Source organism: Microcaecilia unicolor, chromosome 1 (genome assembly GCF_901765095.1).
Source record: "Microcaecilia unicolor chromosome 1, aMicUni1.1, whole genome shotgun sequence".
Classification (NCBI taxonomy): domain Eukaryota; kingdom Metazoa; phylum Chordata; class Amphibia; order Gymnophiona; family Siphonopidae; genus Microcaecilia; species Microcaecilia unicolor.
The window spans coordinates 234075890-234097461 of record NC_044031.1 but is presented as its reverse complement, the minus strand read 5'-3'; the positions used below and the strand labels follow the sequence as shown (position 1 = coordinate 234097461).

The window sequence follows — 21572 nt, the reverse complement described above, 5'->3', positions numbered from 1 at the left end:
TCTTGGTGGCAGTTACTTCAGCTCGTAGGGTCAGTGAGCTTCAAGCCCTGGTAGCTCATGCTCCTTATACCAAATTTCATCATAACAGAGTAGTACTCCTCACTCACCCTAAGTTCCTGCCAAAGGTGGTGTCGGAGTTCCATCTTAACCAGTCAATTGTCTTGCCAGCATTCTTTCCCAGACCGCATACTCGCCCTGCTGAACATCAGTTGCACACATTGGACTGCAAGCGAGCGTTGGCCTTCTATCTGGAGCGGACACAGCCCCACAGACAGTCCGCCCAATTGTTTATTTCTTTTGACCCCAATAGGAAGGGGGTCGCTGTCGGGAAACGCACCATCTCCAATTGGCTAGCAGATTGCATTTCCTTCACTTACGCCCAGGCTGGACTGGCTCTTGAGGGTCAGGTCACGGCTCATAGTGTTCGAGCCATGGCAGCGTCAGTGGCCCACTTGAAGTCAGCCACTATTTGAAGAGATTTGCAAGGCTGCGACGTAGTCATCTGTCCACACATTCACATCACATTACTGCCTCCAGCAGGATACCCGACGCGACAGTCGGTTCGGGCAGTCGGTGCTGCAGAATCTGTTTGGGGTTTGAATCCAACTCCACCCTCCAGGACCCGATTTTATTCTGTTCAGGCTGCACTCTCAGTTAGTTGTTCTTCGTAGGTCAATTTCTGTTATGCCCTCGCCGTTGCGAGGTTCAATTGACCTGGGTTCTTGTTTTGAGTGAGCCTGAGAGCTAGGGATACCCCAGTCGTGAGAACAAGCAGCCTGCTTGTCCTAGGAGAAAGCGAATGATACATACCTGTAGCAGGTGTTCTCCGAGGACAGCAGGCTGATTGTTCTCACCTACCCTCCCTCCTCCCCTTTGGAGTTGCGTTTTGCTCATTCCTTTGCTTGTCATTCAACTGAGCGGGAACGGTCGCGCACGGGCGGGAAGGCAGCTGCGCATGCGCGGTGGGCGTGCCCTGCGTGTGGACCGCCCGCAAAGTTTTGTTCCGGTTGGTGCGGGCTGCCGTGGACGTCAACCCAGTCGTGAGAACAATCAGCCTGCTGTCCTCGGAGAACACCTGTTACAGGTATGTATCATTCGCTTTATCCCACCTCTTTGCAGGCTCAATGTGGCTTACGATTCTTCATGGATGATGGAGGTAGAAGAGAACAAACAATTGGTTTTATTGGTTTTACAGAGGGTTTTGGGTTACATGGTGGTGAAATATATGGTGATTTTAAAGCAAAAGACGTTAAAGAACATTTCTGGATATATTAGAGATACGTGAAATACATGATAGTTTTAAAGCAAAAGACATTAAAGAGCATTTCTGGATATATTAGAGAGCGTGCAGTTATACGTGTTGATCCTTATGATATATTTTGTCAAAGAGATAAGTTTTCAGTAGTTTGCGGAAGTTGGTCAATTCATAGACTGTTTTCAGGTTGCGTGGCAGCGCGTTTCAGAGCTGTGTGCTTGTATACGAAAAGGTTGATGCATGCATTGATTTGTATTTCAAGCCTTTGCACTTGGGAGGATGAAGGTTAAGGAATGTGTGAGAAGATTTTTTTTGCGTTTCTGGGTGGTAGTTCTATTAGGTCTGACATATATGCTGGGGCGTCACCATACCATGGATGATTTTATGGACTAGGGTGCAATGTTTGAATGTGATGCGTTCTTTGAGTGGGAGCCAGTGCAGTTTTTCACGTAGGGGTTTTGCGCTTTCGTATTTTGGTTTGCCGAATATTAGTCTGGCTACCGTGTTCTGGGCTGTCTGGAGTTTTTTTTAAGTATTTGCTCTTTGCAGCCGGCGTAAAGTGAGTTACAATAGTCCAGATGACTAAGTACCAATGATTGTACCAGGTTGCGGAAGACACTCCGTGGAAAGAATGGTCTGATTCTTTTTAGATTCCACATTGAATGAAAAATCTTTTTAGTTATGTTTTTTGCGTGATTCTCAAGTGTTAGGTGTCGGTCGGTGGTGACTCCAAGAATTTTTAGGGTATCCGAAATTGGTAGACTTAGTTTAGGTGTGTTGATGGTGGTGAATTCAGTCTTGTTGTTAATACCTCCTTTCAGCCTGGACCACTTTCCACTTCTCATATGTTCTCCCACCCCGTCAGCTCTTTCTTCAGGTATTCCCTCATTTTGCTAAGTCAGCATATTTGAAATCCAGGACTGAGTGGCTGCCTCCACTTTAGCTGTTATATCAAACCAAACTGTTTGATGATCACTGCTACCCAGATGGGCACCCACTCGGACATTAGACACACTTTCCCCATTTGTGGGCACCAGATCCAGCGTCGCTCCTCCCCTCATGTATTCCATCACCATTTGTCTGAGCAGAGCACTTTATAAGGTATCCACGATCTCTCTACTTCTTGCCAATTCTGCAGATAGAACTTTTCCAATCTGCATCTGACAGGTTTAAATTTCCAGGCAACAGCACCTCTCTTTACTTTCCCAACTTTTGGATATCTGTAACCAGATCTTTATCTAGTTCTTTCGATTGTGTTGTATGTCTGTAGACAACACCCATATGGACAGAGGTTCCATCATTTCTTTTCAAGGTGATCCATATCGCTTCTTCCTTTCACCAGGCCCCTGGCATTTCGGTTGCTGTGATATCATTTTTCACATACAGAGCTGCTCCTTCACCTTTACAACCATCTCTGTCCTTCCTAACTAGAATGTAGTCTTGTATATTTGCATCCTATTCATGGAAATCATTGAACTACGTCTCTGTGATAGCAACAATGTCTAAGTCTGCCTCTGACATCAGGGCTTGCAGATCATGAACTTTGTTGCTTAGACTGCGAGCATTTGTGGTCATCGCTTTTCAGCTACATTTCAGTGGCAGTATAAGAGTTGACTGGTAGGGTATGTTTATATATAGGGCACTCACTTCTTGCCTCTAAAAGGAAGCTGAACAGAAGAAGCAAGAAAAAAGCAAACCTTTCTGGCAAAGGGAAAACACTTTAGAGTTCAGCTTTTCTCTTTTATAATAATGCTAAAATTTATTAGAGTGAATGGTTATAATAAAAAATTTTTGTCCCAGTATTACAGAAAATTGAATTCTTATTTATATCAGTCTGAATTTCAGTGTAAGGAAAATAAGATCTCTCTCTCTCTCTCTGTGTTTTCCCTTCGGAAGCTGTCGGACTACTGAAGCATAATTTTGTCCAATCACTTAATGCCTTATGTTTTCTCTCTTACTTATCTGGTATTCATCAACTCTGACCTCTAAGGTCACCTTCACATAATTATGTTTCTTTGGTATTTTTCTCAAATATTCATCATTTGCTCTTTGTAACCCTCTGTCCATTGAATACCTATCACTCATTGTGGTCCTTCACTGAAAATGTCCATGTGTTATGTTCAAAGCCTTACTGAAGCAAACAAACAGACACTTGTTAAAGTTTATAGCCCATCACTAGAGTTAAGCAAGCCTGTCTATAGGTCTGTAAGAAAACCAAGACACAAGCTAGCTAATTGCCCTACTAGATCAGAAAAAGGAATGTTATACAAAGCTGACTGATTTGCAAAACCAAATAGCTCTATACTAAACAGGTAGGATTAAATGGGTATGTTTGAATTGTATTGTGTCTGTACCATGCCTAGAGAAACATTTTTGCGGAGCATTTGATCATGTTAAATATCATGTTAAATAAGTGGACGCGAAGGACTCATTAGGAAGCAACTGCACGGAAAGTCCTGCGCATTCTCAGAAAAACAAAACAGGTTTTCTGAGCTCAGACAGCTGTGCATTTTAGCACCCTTGAATGACATCACACTCGTTGCTGTCTAATCTATCCTGCTCTATGGAGAACCTACTTGACAGCTTGGCAACTTTTACCACAGGTTTTATTGCACAGGTTCTGTGATGTGTCTACTTCAGTTATATCCTTGCTACTGTCCCACATGTGTAGATGTCTTCTACATTTTTTGACTATAAATCCCCATTATCAACTCCACAGACATCACATGCTCTGAAAAGGTAAATTACCATTCACACATGTGTGTGTCATCTCTGATTAGACATTTTCGAGAGCATTCTTCAGTGCCCTTGATTGCTTCATCAGTAGCCCATCTCAGCCTCCAAAGGCAAGATATATAAAGGTGCAATATGAAATTCAGTCCACATGTTCCCATTCCTGCTGGTGCCATGCACACAATACAAATTACAACCACAAGCTTAAGTAGACTGTTCTCCATAATCTGTCTTGCTTGTTTGTTTGTTTGGATTTATTTACTGCCTTTTTGAGGAAGTTCACCCGAGACGGTGCCGAGAGTTGGGCTAAATGTAAGATCTAAGGCCCCCCCCCCCCCCCCATTTCTTTTTTTAACTTTACAGTTGTCATTGTTGACCTTGATTTTTTTTTTAATTAACATTTGTATTTCCCCCTTTTTTTGTTTATGATAACCTTTATCTAGGGAGTCCTGTGTGTGAATGATGATTCACCTTATCTTCAGAGAAAGCATATTTGCTTACCTTTATTAACTGTTCCCTGAAGAAAGGGTCATAAACCAAATACATACTCCCTGCCACTTCCTCCACTGGAGCTGCTAATGTCAAGTATTTTGATGAAAACTCGGGAAAACAATAAGTGGAGTCAGTCAGTCAAATATAGGAACGAGATAATACTTTAATTGCCAGCATAAAATGTATTCAAAGAACCCGACACAGCTGTGTTTTGGCATAAGGATCTTATTAGCTGATGAAAGTAGAATTAATCATAAACTAGTTCTTAATGCTTTGGCAAAGCGATTTAAATATAGCACTGTAAATGAAGGTGCTTAATGTGCCACTCAGACAGAATGCCTCACAAATACATTGAACCCGACAGATATGTTTATGCCAGTGGTTCCCAGACCTGGTCCTGGAGGCACTCCAGCCAGTAAGGTTTTCAGGATATCCACAATGAATATTAATGAGATAGATCTGCATGCATTGCCTCCACTGCTTGCAAATCTATCTCATGAATATTCATTGTGGATATCCTAAAAACCTGACTGGCTGGGGTGCCTCCAGGATCAGGTTTGGGAATCAATGGTTTATGCCGAAAAACAGCTATGTCGGGTTCTTTGAATACTTTTGATACTGGCAATTAAAGAATCATCTGTTTTCTATATTTATCTGATTGACACCACTTCTTATCTCTTCTGTGGTTCCATCCGTGGAGGGTTTTTTCCTTCTTTGTTTGTTTATTTCTCAGCATTTATATTCTGCACTATATTTATCATTCTAGGTGGATGACAACTTAACATACAGTACACAATGCAAAAAAGAAGAAACTATATTAAAACATAAAAATAAATAAAATCATATCATGCAATCAAACAGTACAGATCCCACGTACTAAAACCACAGTGCCATATATGCATTCGTCATTCATCACCAGAGCAAAATGAATACTCTCTGTTCTGCGAATTGAAACTTGTAAAACAATTTTTGATGTAGCGTGCTAATTAATCTTGCAGCTTTAATGTGTTTCTTACAGTTGCGAAGTAACATTCCTTGTCACCTGACTGACATCTCCTGTGGGCTTCGCTGTAATCAACTATTAAACTGTGGAATGCACAAGTGTAAAAGGATCTGCCACAAAGGGGAGTGCCTCATAGATGAAGAATGTAAACAACCCTGTACATTGCTCAGGACTGAATGTAATCACCCCTGTATGGCTCCCTGTCATCCATCCTTGCCCTGCCCTACAACATCTTGCAGTGCAAAGGTGATTATTAACTTAGCAAACACAATTGTTAACCCCATATGGCTTAATTAAATGTGGGAATAGTGAATGTACGACTAATGGTGCAGTATGACATAACTAAAGACTGAACTGTAATTATATCTCCATAAGTAGTGGAGAATATTTTCTGTCGGAACTTAAAAAAAAAAAAAAAATCCTAATCTATTTCTAAAGCTGATTAAACCCCCTTCCCCCCAGTACTTTATATAGTTTTTCATTTTTTGCCTTAGCAAACTTTTTATATTATAAATCCAAAAATCAAGACTAACCCTCTAATATTCAAAACTATTCAACTGGCCAGGAACAGCTCCTAGCCAGTTAAATAGCGTTTAAGCACCTAACTGCGGATATTCAGTGTGAGATAACTGGTTATCTCCCACTGAATACTGGTTATCTCCCACTGAATATCCTGGTTAGTGGCTAGCCAGTTGGGTGTGGATATTCAGTGCCAAGCTCTCTATATTGAGTGCTCAAAATAGACCGCTTAAATTGCAGGCCTATCTTTGACCACTAAAAAGTTAACCGGTTAGTGCTGAATATCATAGCCAGTTAATTAGCAGCCAAAATGGCTTGGCATTGAATATCAGGGTTTAATGCCAGTGGCTGCCTGCTGCCAGCTGAATATTGGGCTTTTGATTCATATCTAATTTTATGAAATTTGTAGTGTTCCTGGTATTAATTTGTATTATTTCGATCTGAGAAAGAAGGGCAACCTTCGAAAGCTAATCAAGAAATGTATTAAGTTATGTCCAATAAAAAAGGTATCATCTTATTTTCTTTTCCATGTTTTATTTTGTTTGATTTCTATTGATAACCTATTAGATCAAGAGAAAGAGTTCATCTCCATTTTTGAAAAGCTATAAACCAGTCTGATTTTTTTTTTTCAGAATAACCAAAAATAGTATTACTTTGATTATGAATGTCTGTTTGCACATTGTGGATATTGAAAAAAACTGAACCTCTTTATAGTTTTTGAACACACGATGTTGACACATGCTTGTACAAGGGCTAAAACACTGTAGTTGCATGTGTATATTAAAGTGAAATCAAAACCTGGGGAAAAGGACCAACAGTCCACACCCATAATGTCTTCATGCAATATCTACAGATCAATCTACCTATTATGTAACGCCACCACCACTATCTTCTCTGATAGAAGACACAGTCCTCTGTGGTTAAGGAAGAACACCATTGACTCTAGCTTCAGCTAGGAGATTTCGGCACCAGATCTGTCTCTATACTGATATTTACCTATATCAGTTGGTTTGTCTGTTGCAATTTTTTTTAAATTCTGTGGTACTTTTAATGCCATTGACACCTTCGTTTGTGGTATTTTTTTTCATGGGGGGGGGGCATACTACGGCTTTCATAGGACTGTTAAAATATCAGATTCGAGTAATGAAGTTCATATTTACATTCGAAGATAAAACAAGGTGTGCAGTTCGTTTAAAATGTTTTTGAAAAGGAATACTCTAGTCAATTCAGAATGCTGTGATTTTAGGAACACTTGCATCTTTTTATTAGTATATTTTAAATTTGTGCTGAGATGATGGGCCCTTGACTTCTCATGTTACTTCATGTATACAATTTCTGCAGTGACATCAGAAGTGAAGTTTCTATGTCATAGCACAGTTGAGGTCCATTAAATATAACAGAACTGTGGAAATGAGCACAGTTTTTAAAATTGACAGTTTCCAAAATCACCACCTCCTATGGTGCCATTATAGTGTTTGTACTTAAAAAACAAACAAACAGACACTTCCATATGTATTTTAAAAGAAGAGAGCTTTTGTTTGTGGGTTTTATTCTTTGTTCGCTCTAAAATTGGTTCTCTGAGTAACAATTTGAGAATCTGTGCACTGAGATATAATACTGATTATATGAAATAATATTTGTGAAGAGAGCTCTGACTGGGTGCTAGAACTAAATGTCAATCTATCACATCCGTGCTTATCAGATTAGTTGCCGTGAGCATTAGCCATTAAGGGTTCTTCCTTTGGGTCCCCCCCCCCCCCCCCACCCATACCAATTGTCTTAAACCTCTTTCTGTTGATGGTTAAGTATTTTGATGAATAGAATTTTCAATTGGGAGAAAAATATAGTTTTCTCACCTTTTGTAACATGACAGGTAGAGCTTCAGTGTGAGTGCGGTCGAAGAAAAGAGAGTATGATTTGTTCAGAGGCATCTAATACTTATCAAAGGTTAGTGCTGGTCTCTTTTTTTTTCTTTTTCTTTAATTTGTGCTTGACAGTTGCTTCGTTAACTTACTACGCTGTATCAGCACTGTTCATACAAAAATGATTATTTGGGACTAAGATGAGAAAGGCGCAGATGTTTTCTGGGAGTATAAAATCAAAGGTAAAGCTTACAGGGTTTGCAGCATTGCAGCACAGAGAGAAAATGGGCAGAGTAAATGGACTGAAAAATGTTCTTCTATTGCTTTCTGTTAGAATGTACCTACAATATCTTGCATTTTTTTTTTCATTTCACTGACTGCTTATATATAGTGTTTCCTTTGAGCCCAATCTGTAAACTCAGTGAGTAGCAAAACATTTCTTAATATATAGAGAGTAGTATATATTTGCATCATCCCAAACAGTTCAATGTATTTAACCTTTTCTTATTATAATATACTAGTAAAACATGCCCGTTTCTCACACAAATGAAACGGGCGCTAGCAGGGTTATCATCCGAGTTCCAGCGTGGTCCCCTCCCTCCCCACCTGTCATCCAAGTTCCAGGCCCCCCTCCCTCCCTCCCTCTCTCTCCTCTGAGTTTCAGGTCCCCCTATGTCTCCTCTGAGTTCCAGGCCCCCTTCCCTCCCTCTCCCCCTCCCTCTCTTCTGAATTCCAGGCCCCCCTCTTACCTTCCTCCTTCCCCTCCCTCCCTCCTTCCCTCTCCTCGTCTCCTCCTTCCCGCCCTTCCTCTCCTCCGAGTTCCAGGCCCCCGCCCGCAAGCCCGACCTGCGTTGCCCGCCCTCTTCTCCCAGTCCTCCGCCTGCCCCTCACCTTCCTGCGTTACACCCAGAATTCTTACCTCGGGGTCCGGCGGCAGCAGTGAAAGGCGAGCAGGCACGGCGCTTCAGCCTGCCTTCCCTTCTCTCTCAGCTCTGCCTCTGGTCCCACCCTCATTTCCTGTTTCTGGAAGGGCGGGGACCAGAGGCAGAGCTGAGAGAGAAGGGAAGGCAGGCTAAAGTGCCATGCCTGCTTGCCTTTCACTGCTGCTACTGGACCCCGAGGTAAGAACTTTTAAATTCTGGGTGGCACACAGGAAGACGAGGGGCAGGCAGAGGACTGGGAGAAGAGGGTGGGCAATGCAGGTCAGAGTAGCACTCGGAGGAGAGGGAGGGGGGCCTGGAACTCAGAGGACAGGGGGGGAGGGAGGGGGTGATTCTCCCACGATTCTATCCTCACCGCCAACGTTCTGTGGCTGGCTGATGCTGGCTTCCCTTTTCTCTCACTGATCCGCCCTCTGACGTCATCACGTTTAGTCGTGAGGGCGGACCAATGGGAATTGTGTTACGAACCCAGGCATCCAGACGTAGAACGTTGGAGGTGCAAATTGTTATATAGGATTATCTAGAATTTTGAAAAGTATTTTATTCCACAAATGTTATTTTCTTATGGAAACTGATAAACTTTTCTGAGACTGCAAAAATATTCTGAATTTTAAAGCTTTTCCTTTTGTATAATTTTAACTTGTAATTTGAGAAAAAGTAGAGAAAGTTGCCAGAAGGCATTACTGGAGGGCTACGTGGGAGGAGTTTTAAGTGAAGATAGTTCAATATTCTTCTACAAGTACATTTTTATATGAAATAGGGACACCATAATATTGCGTGTTAGGTTGTCAACATTAATGATTGGACTTTTGTAATTCAGATATACCATATAATGTATTTGAATACTACAATCAATAAAGCACAATTAAGAATGGTCTCTTTTCAAGTAAAAATCAACAAAGAGAAAGCCAAATGGAAGCCAACAAAGCACAGATAGTAACAAAATGCGGTGGGAAGTTCCAGTCAGAAAACAGATAATCCATATACAGCAGCTCTTTATTGTACAGACTTGCAAAGCCTTCCCCAGGAGTCCATAAAAACCATATAGTGCAATAATTATGTTTAAGAATAGGGAGCTGTATCAGATACAAGATTAATATGTACAACTTTCAGCGCAGTATCCTTGATGCAAGCTTGTACAGCAAAGAGCTGATGTAGTTGGACTATCTGCTTGTCTGTCTGGTACTTCCCACCTTATTTTGTTACTCTCTTCAGATAAGCCTAATATTTTTTTATGCTGGGAGATTTTTGTTTAAATAAAATACATTTTCAGTAGTATAATTCTTTGTCATTAGGCAGAACACCAATCTCAAGGACAGCATATATGCCATTTCTCCCTCTCCAAACAGGTTTTCCTGCTGGCATAAGACTTTACAAAAAGTCTCAACCAAGACTGAACTCCCGTGTGCCACTTTTTCATCAGCAGGGGCATAAGATTTGAATTGGAATAGCTGGAGTTGGCTTGCTGAGGCTTCTGTCTAGGGTCATGTACCAGCTTAATCAACTTGACCATTCTTCCATGGCTGATCACATACTCGATACCTGTAAACTACTTTGAACAAAGACTCTAAATAAGAACTGCAATATTAAATATCATACTTCTGTTTTATACCATGTATATTATGCATGTTTTTATTTTATGGATTGTATTTTTTTTATTATATGTAAAGATAACCTGTGCCCATATACAAATGCAAAATGCCAAAAATCTAATGAGAGTCCAAGAAATAAGAGAAGTAGTACTTCTGGAAATATGAGGCTGCTCCTGAAAGTGTTATGTGAAACGGACAGCTCTATAGAGAAGGCTTCACAAGTTAAGTTGTTTTGGACTATGCTATATTATACTCGTACCCATACTGTGTTTGTTGGGTGTATGAATATTGCTAGAATTAATATAAAAATTGGGAAAGTGACAATATAAGTGAAAGAGAAAGATAAGCTGGAATAGTTAAAGGGAGTTTTTTTTAGACTTACAGTATATTCTTTTTAATGTGCAGTGTAATCGGCACTTATGGTGAGTTGGTGTGGAAACCACTGCAATATTTTCCTCCCAACTAGACAGTAGTGGCAGAGGACTCTCATTTCTTGGACTCACATTTAGATTTTTGGCATTTTATAGTTTGACATTCTCATAAGCTGTAACACTTTTACTGTTGATTACAGAATAGCTGCTATATCCATGGCCACTAAACTAACAGATATGCAGCTTGGAGATTCAGTGGAGATTAGCAGACTGATAACTAAGAAAGAAATGAAGCAAACAAGGTAATCAAGAAAGGTACATTTTAAATAAAGAGTTTTGTTATGTGTTAGTAATTATTGTGTATTAGTAATATTACATACATCACTTAATAGAATGGAGAATAACATATTCTAGCAATAGTTTACTGCATTTCAGAATTCACACATCTTTCCTGCTGGTATCCTAAAATATCTTCCAAATACTCATTGTTTGTCAAGGTTCCTTATATCGCACAGTTGGTCATTTACTAATAGATCTTGTGATTTGCTGCAGGGCCCAATGGATTCTGTGGCAAATAACACGTTAACAGTATTTGCATGTGTTAATCATTGGCATTAAGGGTGGGGGAGGGGGGGCATTTAAAAGCTTTTTAGCATTCTTGGTAGGTCAAGTCTGGTTATCCCAAGCCTCTTCTAATCTTTACACTTTTGGGAAATCATGCGAGTCTCTTGGCCTTTTTCCATTTCCAAGGAATCTTAAAGATGGATTTACTGAGATTGCCGATGAAAAATATGGACAACCTAATAGGAAATATTGCAGATATAAGTGTAATTCTTGCAAGAATATTTGTCTTAATTGTAGAAATTCTTAGGACAACTGGTACGGAGACAAAACATTTAGGGGTTTTGTGTGTGTGTGTGTGTGTGTTTTTTTTTTTTCTTTAGCAGGCGAGTTTAATCTTAAAATATTTACAGATCTGAGTATAAAAGTCTCCATTTTAGATATTCTAGTGCAATTTAAAGGGGAATTGGTCTTATTTCCTCTCTAGTTACCTTACAGAGATTTTGCTCCAGTGCATCCATTTTCTGTGTTCACCTTGTATCCTGATAGCAACTGAATTTCATTACAACCACCATTAAACAGGATTAAGATTTAATTGTGTTTTGAATATAGAGTAGAATATCATTGGTAAATAAGACATTTCTATGCTGTTCACCAACCCTACTCCTAATTTCTGTAGTCTCATGGCAAGAATATGTTCTAAAGCAATGTTATAACTTGACACCTAATGTTAGGTGAGAGAATAATGGCGCATACGCACATCAGAGGTGCTAATAAGTGCTAGGTGCTATTCTGTAATATACATACCAAAGTTGCTTAGCACATGGGTGAATGTATGAGTGAGCCACAAGCATATCAGCAAGTGAAGTACGCAACTTACAGAATAGTAACAGTTTTGTGTGTTGCACGGTGCACCAACTTACGCCAGCCATTGAACTGTCATAAGTGGAGACACCTGTATTCTCCAAGGACATATGTGGGTAACATCATCCACAAAGTCTGGATGCATTCTGTAATTTGTGGCAGCCTTTGGCCAGACCCCACCACACATCTGCCCCACTCTCGCAGGACTCAGTTTTGTTTTTGTCACAGAGAAATGAAAATGTGTCAGTCGCTGTCACTCAGTTTTTTTCCACTCAGAGAGATTTTGCCTTTCTGCCTCTCTTTTTCTCTGTGAGTAATGTGAGACTCACCTTTGAAAAAGGGCCAAAAAAAGGTAAAATAAAAAAAAACCCGAGAGAGGGAACAAAACTTAATAAAAGGTGAGTCTTGTTTCTCTGGGGCTTTAGGCCTGAGCTTCCAGCAGGGACTTAAAAAAACAAAAACAAAAAAAAGCAACTTTTACAATTGAGCCATTTCATTTTGCTGCAGCTATTTTCCCTGTGATGTCCCAAAACCTTGCCAGTGGGTTTTAAACATTGCACAGACTGTTTCAGGACCATGTCTGTGACTGGCCCACATGATGTGGAGGGGTAGCACTATACATTAAGGAGGGCCTTGAATCAAATAGATTAAAAATTCTGCAGGACAAAGAACATAGAAATTCCTGCAGGACAAAGAATTCACCAAGATCCGTGCCAAATGCTTCCTGAAAAAGAATTACATTTTTAGTAAAATCTTTTTTCAGTGAACTTAGAGCCCTAATCACTGTTGGTAAATTGTTCCATAAAATGGGAACTAACTAAAAGAAGGCGCTTTCACAGGTCCATTCCCAACGAGCCTTAGAAGGAGTGGGAATTACAGACCTGTGTCTGGACATTAATCTTAATGCTCTACCAGGTACTTAAGATATTATCATAGAAGAAAGATAAGATAGAATGCTCATAACGGGCCATGTGCCCAAGGACTAATAGCTTATTCTGGGCAGAAATTGAAGACATGGTTTGGAAATTGAGGTACTTAGAGGAGGGAGTTCAGTGTGGCAAAGAGACAGTGACAGTTGAAGGCAAGAGTTTTGTGATAGAGATAACGGTCATCCTTTAATCTGAAAATGACCCGACAGGTCATAGTATTCTTACATAAGAATATAAGCATTGCCATACTGGGAAAGACCAAAGGTCCATCAATCCCAGTATCCTGTTTCTAACAGTAGCCAATCCTGGTCACAAGTACCTGACATGATCCCAAAAGAGTAAAACAGATTTTATGCTGCTTATCTTAGAAAGAAGAAGTAGATTTTCCCAAGACCTGGCTTATGGACTTTCTGGTTAGGAAATTATCCAAAACGTTATTAAACCCTGCTAAGCTCACTGCTTTTACCACATTCTCTGCAACGAATTCCAGTTGCACATTGAGCAAAGAAATATTTTCTCTGATTTGTTTTAAATTAACTACTTATTAGCTTCATTGTGTGCTTCTTAGTCCTTGTATTTTTGGAAAGAGTAAACAGGAACCCTTTTTAAAAATTGGCCTCCAATGTTCTGGTACCATGGTTGATTTTAAAGGTAAATTACATATGACTAACAAGCTCTGCAAGTTCGTTTTTCAGTTCTGTAAGTACTCTGGGATGTATACCATCTGGTCCAGGCGATTCTCTACTCTTTAATTTATCAAGTTGCCTCATTATAGCTTCCAAGTTTACAGAGATTTTTTCAGTTTCTCTGACTCATCAGCATTGAATATCATTTCTGGCACTGGTATCTCCCCCACATCTTCCTCGGTGAAGATCGAAGTAAAGAATTAATTTAATCTCTCCACTATGGCCTTGTCTTCCCTGAGTGTTCCTTTTACAACTCGGTCATCTAGCGGTCCAATCAATTCTTTTACCAGCTTCTTGCTTCTCATATACCTAAAAAAGATTTTATTATGTGGTGTTGCCTCCAACACAATCTTTATTTCAAAGTCTCTTTGCCTTCCTTATCAGCACTTTGCATTTGACTTGCCATTCTTTATGCAGTTTTCTGTTATCTTCAGTTGGCCCCTTCTTCCATTTTTCTGAAGGATGTGCTTTTAGCTCTAATAGCTTCCTTTGCCTTGCTTTTTAACTATACCGGCTGTTTGACCTTCCTTCCTCCTTTTTTAATACGTGGATTATATCTGGTCTGGTCTTCCAGGATGGTATTTTTGAACAATATTCATGCCTGATGTAAATTTTTGATCTTTGCAGCTGCTCCTCTAAGTGTGTTGGTCTTTTGGGGGTGGGGGGTGGGGTTAACCATTCTCCTCATTTTATCATAGTCTCTTTTTTGAAAGTTAAATGCTAACTTATTGGGTTTCCTGTGTGTGTTTACTGCAGATATATCAAATCTTATATTATGATCAGTGTTATCAGGTGGCCCCAGTATAGGTCTAGAGTTGCTCCTTCTCTTGTTGGTTCATGAACCAGCTGCTCCATACAGCAGTCCTTGATTTCATCTAGGAACTTTACCTCCCTAGCCTGCCCTGATATTACATATATCCAGTCATTATCAGGTCTTAGTGATGCCTATTATATTTGTCTTTTCCTTTAGAGCAATATATTCTAGCTCTCTCATCCTATTTTTTAGGCTTCTGGCATTTGCATACAGATATTTATTTATTTATTTATTACATTTGTACCTCGCACTTTCCCACTTATAGCAGGTTCAATGCGGCTTACATAGTAGTAATAAAATTACAAAGTAAAGTGTAGAGAAAACAGGCAAAGCTAGTAGAGTAGTGGAGATGTGTAAATAGGTAATATTAAAAGGGAGAGGGGCTAGAGGAGGTAGGGGGGAGGTGCTAGTTTTAGTCAAGATTGAGAAAACAAAGGATAAGGTCGGGGTAAGCATAGGGAAAAATAGGAGGAGGTATGGTCTGAGTCAATGCCGTTGTTGCAGGACCAGGTGATGAAAAGGTGGGTACGTAGGTTGTGGCATTTTGATAAGTTTCCTTGAATAGATAGGTTTTCAGCGATTTTCTGAAGGGTAGGTAGTCTTTAATAGAATGAATGGGTCTGGGTAGGGCATTCCAGAGTTGACTGCCTTTGAAGGAGAAGTTGGAATCAAACAAGGATTTATACTTGAGACCTTTGCAGTTAGGGTAGTGCAGGTTGAGGTCATTTTGAGAGGATTCTGAAGTGTTTCTGGTTGGTAGGTCGATCAAGTCAGTCATGTAGCTTGGGGATTCTCCATGGATGATCTTGTGAATCAATGTGTGGACCTTGAAGTATATTCGTTCTCTTACAGGGAGTCAATGAAGTTTTACACAAAGGGGTGATGCACTCTCAAATCGTGATTTACCAAAAATGAGTCTGGCTGCCGTGTTTCAAACAATGTTTGTTATTCCAATTTATAACATGCTCAGCAGTATCTTCCCTGTTTTGTTGATATCATTTAAAGATACCTTGTTCCAAACTATGTGCTTTTGAGCAACTGTCGGCCTCCCTCCCACATTCTCCTATGTCGTTGGTATCCACATTTACCAATACAGCAGACTGCTCCCCAACACTGACTAAAATCTTATCTAGATAATGCATGAGGTTCCGCCACCTTTGCATCAGGCAGGCAAGTGTCCAAGCGATACTATTATTATTATTATTATTTATTGCACTTGTATCCCACATTTTCCCACCTATTTGCAGGCTCAATGTGGCTTACAAAGACCTGTTATAGCATCGCCATATCAGGTTAAAGAATACAATTGGTGTTACAAAGAAGTCAAGGAAGATAAGAGGGTTTGGTCAAGCAGTGAAAAGATCTATTCTGAATAAGTTGGGTAGGTGTTGTGTTATAGTTAGTTAAGGGATCTCGTGGTAGGCTTTGTTGAAGAGGTAAGTCTTCAGGGATTTGCGGAAGCTCATTAATTCGTTGATTGTTCTCAGTTGAGTTGGAAGTGAATTACACAGTTGCGTGCTCATGTAAGAAAAGCTGGTTGCATGTGTTGGTTTGTATTTTAGTCCTTTACAGCTGGGGAAGTGTAGGTTAAGAAAGGTGCGGGAACATCTCTCAGCATTTCTGGGAGGTAGGTCCACGAGATTCAGCATGTAGGTCGTGGCATTTCCGTAAATGATTTTATGAATGGTCGTACAGATCTTGAACATGATGCGTTCTTTGAGTGGGAGCCAGTGTAGTTTCTTTCTTAAGGGTTTTGCACTTTCATATTTTGTTTTACCAAATATAAGTCTGGTTGCGGTATTTTGGGCTGTTTGAAGTTTCTTGATGGTCTGTTCCTTACATCCAGCGTAGAGTGCATTGCAATAGTCCAGATGGCTTAGTACCATTGATTGTACCAGGTTCCGGAAGATGGCTCTTGGGAAGAAAGGTTTTACTATTTTGAGTTTCCACATGGAGTGGAACATTTTCTTAGTTGTATTCTTTGCATGAGTTTCAAGTGTGAGATTTCGATCATTGGTAACTCCCAGAATTTTCAGACTGTTTGAGACGGGGAGGGAAAAGTTAGGGGTGATTATGGAGGTGAATTGATTTGTGTTGTGAGGTGAGAATGAGACACTGTGTTTTTTCAGCGTTGAGTTTTAGTTGAAATGCGTCCGCCCAGGAGTTCATGATTTGGAAGCTTTGGTTGATTTCGTTGGTGATTTCCTTTAGGTCTCGTTTGAACGGAATGTAAATCATGACATCATCTGCATAAATGTATGGGTTGAGGTTTTGGTTGGCTAATAGTTTAGCTAGGGGTATCATCATTAGGTTAAAGAGGGTAGGTGAGAGGGGGGATCCTTGGGGAACTCCGCATTCAGGTATCCATGGGGCTTATACTGCTGCTTTGGTTGTTACTTGGTAGGATCTTATTGTCAGGAATCCTCTAAACCACTTAAGCACGTTACCTCCAACTCCAAAGTAGTTCAGGATGTGTAATAGAATTCTATGGTGGACCATGTCAAAGGCACTGGACATGTCGAATTGGAGGAGAAGTATGTTGTTGCCAGTTGCAATTGTTTGTTTAAATATATTCATTAAAGTTATTAGTACTGTTTCTGTGCTATAGTTTGATCGGAACCCAGCTATCTACATGACTAAAACAGCCATCCTAACCCGTTTCTCTGCACTGAGGATGTTCTCAGGAGAATATTTGTATCCCCTGGATGGCAGGTCCTGGCTACAGGATCACTTCCAGACTCTCCACGGTGATGCTCTCCCTTTGGGTGACCTTTCTTCTCCGTGGAAGCACAGAGGTTGCCAGACTGGAGGTGGGACTTCTATACTATGTCTCTCTGTAAGACTCCTCTATAAACCCCTCATTCTGCCTCAGCTCCTCCAAGTTTGCTACTAGCCTTCAGAGTATGGCTGTGTTTGGAGCCCACTTGACTTTGTCCATACACTTACATCATGCTACTGTCTAGAAAAACAGTAGATTTGGCCAGGCCATCCTTCAGACTCTCTTTGGCAATGATAATCCAACTCTATCCTCTCTAGACCTATTTCTTTCTAGTTCCAGGCTGCCTTTCAAATAAAAAAAAAAATAGGAAAAACAATTTTAAAAGCTAGTTATCACCAGAAATATTTGTTGGTGGCTGTTACAGTGCCTTTTATTATTCTTATTTTTCCCTTCTTCCGTGGAAAGTAGCTTGTAGATAGGGAGTCCCATGCTGCGAGGGCTTGCCATTCTGCTTGTCCAAAAAACAAGTTACTTGCCCTCTACAGGTATTTTCCATGGGCAGAAGGATACAAGTCCCATCCCCCTCCCCAAGTAGTTTTATTCTTATCTAAGCTGTATTAATAAACAGAGGTGGTCGTGATGATAGCTGCAGCAGGGACATAATGCACATGCATGGTGAGGCTTCACAAACGCTTATAGATCTGTTGAAGCAGGTGTCCTTTACATCAGTGATGTCAACCATGCTGTGAGGGTTTGTATTCTACTCTCCACAGAAAACAACTGCTACAGGTAAGTAACTTGTTTTTTTGGAGGGGGAACAGCCTGAAAAGCTGGTGACTGCTAGGCCTTAGTAACTTCTTAAATCTTGCATTAAATTTCATCATAATATGTGGATAATTTGCACTCATCCTTAAGTTTCAGAAAGGTCATGTCCTTTCAATATTTTGCCCACAATTATTTCATAATCTGGACTTCAGATTAAAGCTCTTGAAAGTCCACCCACCTTCATTTTTATTCCTCTGTCAAAGAATACCATCTGTAATTGAGCAGCAGGTTGCTTCTGTCATTATGCCCTGGTAGGTTTGATCTTGGAAGGGTGTACCAGTTATATTTTTGTGACATAGCTTTTCTAGCTGTGTTACAAAAAGACTAAAAAGATGTCACCTACACCTACAACTTGTTTGCTAACTTTATTTATCTGTAATCTATGTATAAACCTTGGATGAAATATCTTTGCATTCATATAACATAGTACTGTACTAGTAGTATATTGTACCTCCAATCAATATATAACTGCCATTATAACTCTGATGCAAGAGGCTAAATATGGTGCCCAAAAGAGAGAATGCAACCTAATATGACCTTACCACAAATAATATAGTTGTTTTTTAATACTTGAATTTGGTGTTCTGATTCTTGTTTTGTTTTGCTTTTTAATCAAGGCTGCAGTGTGATGAGGAGTGTATGGCCCTGGAAAGGAACAGGTGAGTGGCATTTAAATTACTTTAAATCATGTCTAATATTTCTGTAGGCAAATAATTTCCTCTCAAGAATAAGCTTAGAAAATGTTTGAGTTCTCAGCAAACTAAGCCCTTCCTGCAGACAGCGGTCTCCTTAGCTCCTCTGTGTCATTTCTTCTGCTCTTGCAAATGGATGTGAGTCAAAGCTATTGTGGTAAGTATTGCTGTCTTACAGTGTGTTCCACCTTTTTTTGTTTAAGGTGACTGTTACATTTGTTTATTTTATTTAAAAAAAAATGGGGGGCAGAGAGTGAGAGGAGAACCCTGCTGTACATCAGGATGAGGAGGAAGTATATTGTTGGAATTGGTCATGAACCTGTGACATCATCTAGCCTCACCCCTCTATAAGACAGCAGCCACAGGGTGCAGGTGGTTGGAGAGTGAAGAAATAAGAGGCCATTGTGTACATCTGAGTGAGAAGGTGGTGTAGTATCTGCATTGTTGAAATTTGGCATTGACCTGTGACATTGTCTAGGCCATTGGTTCTCAAACCTGTCCCTTGCTTTCTTAAATTCATATACTGTCCTTATCTCAACCGTCTTCAATGGGAGGCCATTCCACACTCCTGAGTCTATCCCCTTTCTTCCTCCTGAGTCTATCCTGTGCTCCCCCACCCCATTCCAGAGCTTCCTTTTAACCGAAAAAGGTCTCACCACAATATTTAAAACCAGTTAAATGATATGATGTAATACTTTTATTCCACTAACTCCCAGCAATTAAGTTCAAAGTGGATTCCAAATACACCCAAAAAGTTATATCAATCTACAAATGAGATTTTTGAAAAAGAAAAGTCTTTGTTTTTGCGAAAGGAGAAATAAGTAGGCATAGTTCTTAGTGTAACTGGCAAAGAACACCATAGCTGAACAGCCTGATAAGAGAAGGATAATTGTAGTGACCTTTTATGTTTTACATCAGAAAATGATGGAAAAAAGCAGATGATGATGATCAGCAGCTCTAGAGTGCTTAGAAGATACAGTAAAAGCAATTAATTATACCAGTTACTCTGGACAGTGACCATCAAACATTTTATATATCTAACAAGCCATTTTAAAAGAAATTCGGGCATCAATCGGGAGTCACTGTAAACTAACCGAACTTGGAGTAGCATTATCAAATCTTTTTTTCTTGAACACTATCTTAGCTGCTGTGTTTTGTAAAACCTGTCATCTGTGAATCGATTGAACTGATAGTAAAAAATAAATGCCCATTGCAATAATCTACAGATAACAGAATAATAGATTGAACTAGGATAGTAAAATGTTTCTCAATTAACAAGGCCTGGATATTCCTTAATTGTTGCAAGTTAAAAAAAAAATACAGACTTAACCACAGCATTAATCTGAAGAGTCAACGATAAAGAGGAATCTTAGTTACTTTCTCTGCCTTTAGAATCAAACCGTCCGAATAACCAATTCTGTAGGAATGACGATCTCTCTCAGACTAAACCAGAGAAGTTTTGTCTTATCTTTGTTTAATTTAAACCCATGCTTACTACTTTGCTCTTCAATTCTATTTATGCACAATGAGACACAAGACAGAGGAGGGGCTAAATCTTCTTCAATCAATATTAATACAAACATATTGTCTGCATATGAAAGTAAAACAGCCCCAGTGGATAGAAAGCCTTGGATAAAAGTCATATAAATGTTAAATAACAATGGAGAAATAAGTTGAGCAGACATCTAAAATACAGTGCAATGTCGTACATTTCTTAATTAAAGGAAGAATATCCTTGCTGTGTTTTGATGGAAAGTCCCCCAACAATCTGCTGAAATGTGATCTCTATTGGGTAACGCATTATCAATCGGCCTTTGAGCTGGTATCGTATCCACCTGAGTTCAAATATTGGCAACTATTTAAAAAAAATTGTTTTATGGCTCATTAATTTTCTTAGTCTTTTATTTAGAAATTGCATTCTTGCAAGCACAGTATTCCTTTTCTTCCAGTACCATTGGCAGCAATTTATAAATTTTATAGCAGTGTCTTTCCTGTATGTGTGAATGTTCCACACTTCGCAGTTAATTCTAAAGTGGCAGGAATGCATATAATTGGCAATATTGTAGTCATTTATATGCATTAAGTGACCTTTCTAGAATACTGAGTAGAAGAAAAGTATGCACCATATTTTGATGGTGCGTACTTTGCCAGTGGACATTTGCATTGTTGGAGCACACAAATTCGCACATAATTTGTAATAATCTGTAATTCACATATATTCTGGCTAACATCTAGGCACAGGCATTTACACCTGTTATAGAGCTGATGTAAGTAATTGCGCAATAAATGTAAGTGCTCATAATTGCACATAAATGTAAGTTTTCGACCTAATGTTACATCCCTCACCTGTACAATGCTCCTCCAGGCTAGGACGAGGATCGGTCTTGGGAAGGTCTGTTTCGGTTTCCTAAGTCTGGCAGCCGTCATCCGACTTAGAGCAATGGTACAGCCATCTTGGATAGATCATATCCCAGGAAGCCATCTTGGACTAACAAGGACAGGAAGGAAGCCCATATTTGGTCCTTAGAGCTCTGCTGATGGGGGCAGCCATCTTGGTTCAGCTGCACATGCTTTAGCCTAATTCCTCCTCTACTTAAGGCACTGCCTCCAGCCCTTCAGTGCTTCGGCTTCTGCTGCGCAGAGGTTGTGGTCTGCATCCGTGTTCCTTACCTGATTCCTGAGTTTCCTGTGTTTCGACCTTGGCTTGTTTCCTG

At 39.9% G+C, this 21572-nt stretch overlaps 1 protein-coding gene across 3 annotated transcripts in view; it reads left to right on the top strand.

Moving 5' to 3' along the window:
* NFX1 (nuclear transcription factor, X-box binding 1) overlaps positions 1-21572 on the top strand; it is a 258504-nt gene that overhangs the window by 189855 nt on the left and 47077 nt on the right. For 2 of the 3 annotated variants that reach the window (XM_030204815.1, XM_030204808.1), the window contains exons 16-19: positions 5499-5729; positions 7876-7949; positions 10969-11070; positions 18784-18825. In XM_030204815.1, the coding sequence (XP_030060675.1) occupies positions 5499-5729; positions 7876-7949; positions 10969-11070; positions 18784-18825 (449 nt within the window). Of the gene's footprint in view, positions 1-5498; positions 5730-7875; positions 7950-10154; positions 10554-10968; positions 11071-18783; positions 18826-21572 lie in introns of those variants that run through there. The other variant, XM_030204823.1, reaches the window with a different exon arrangement.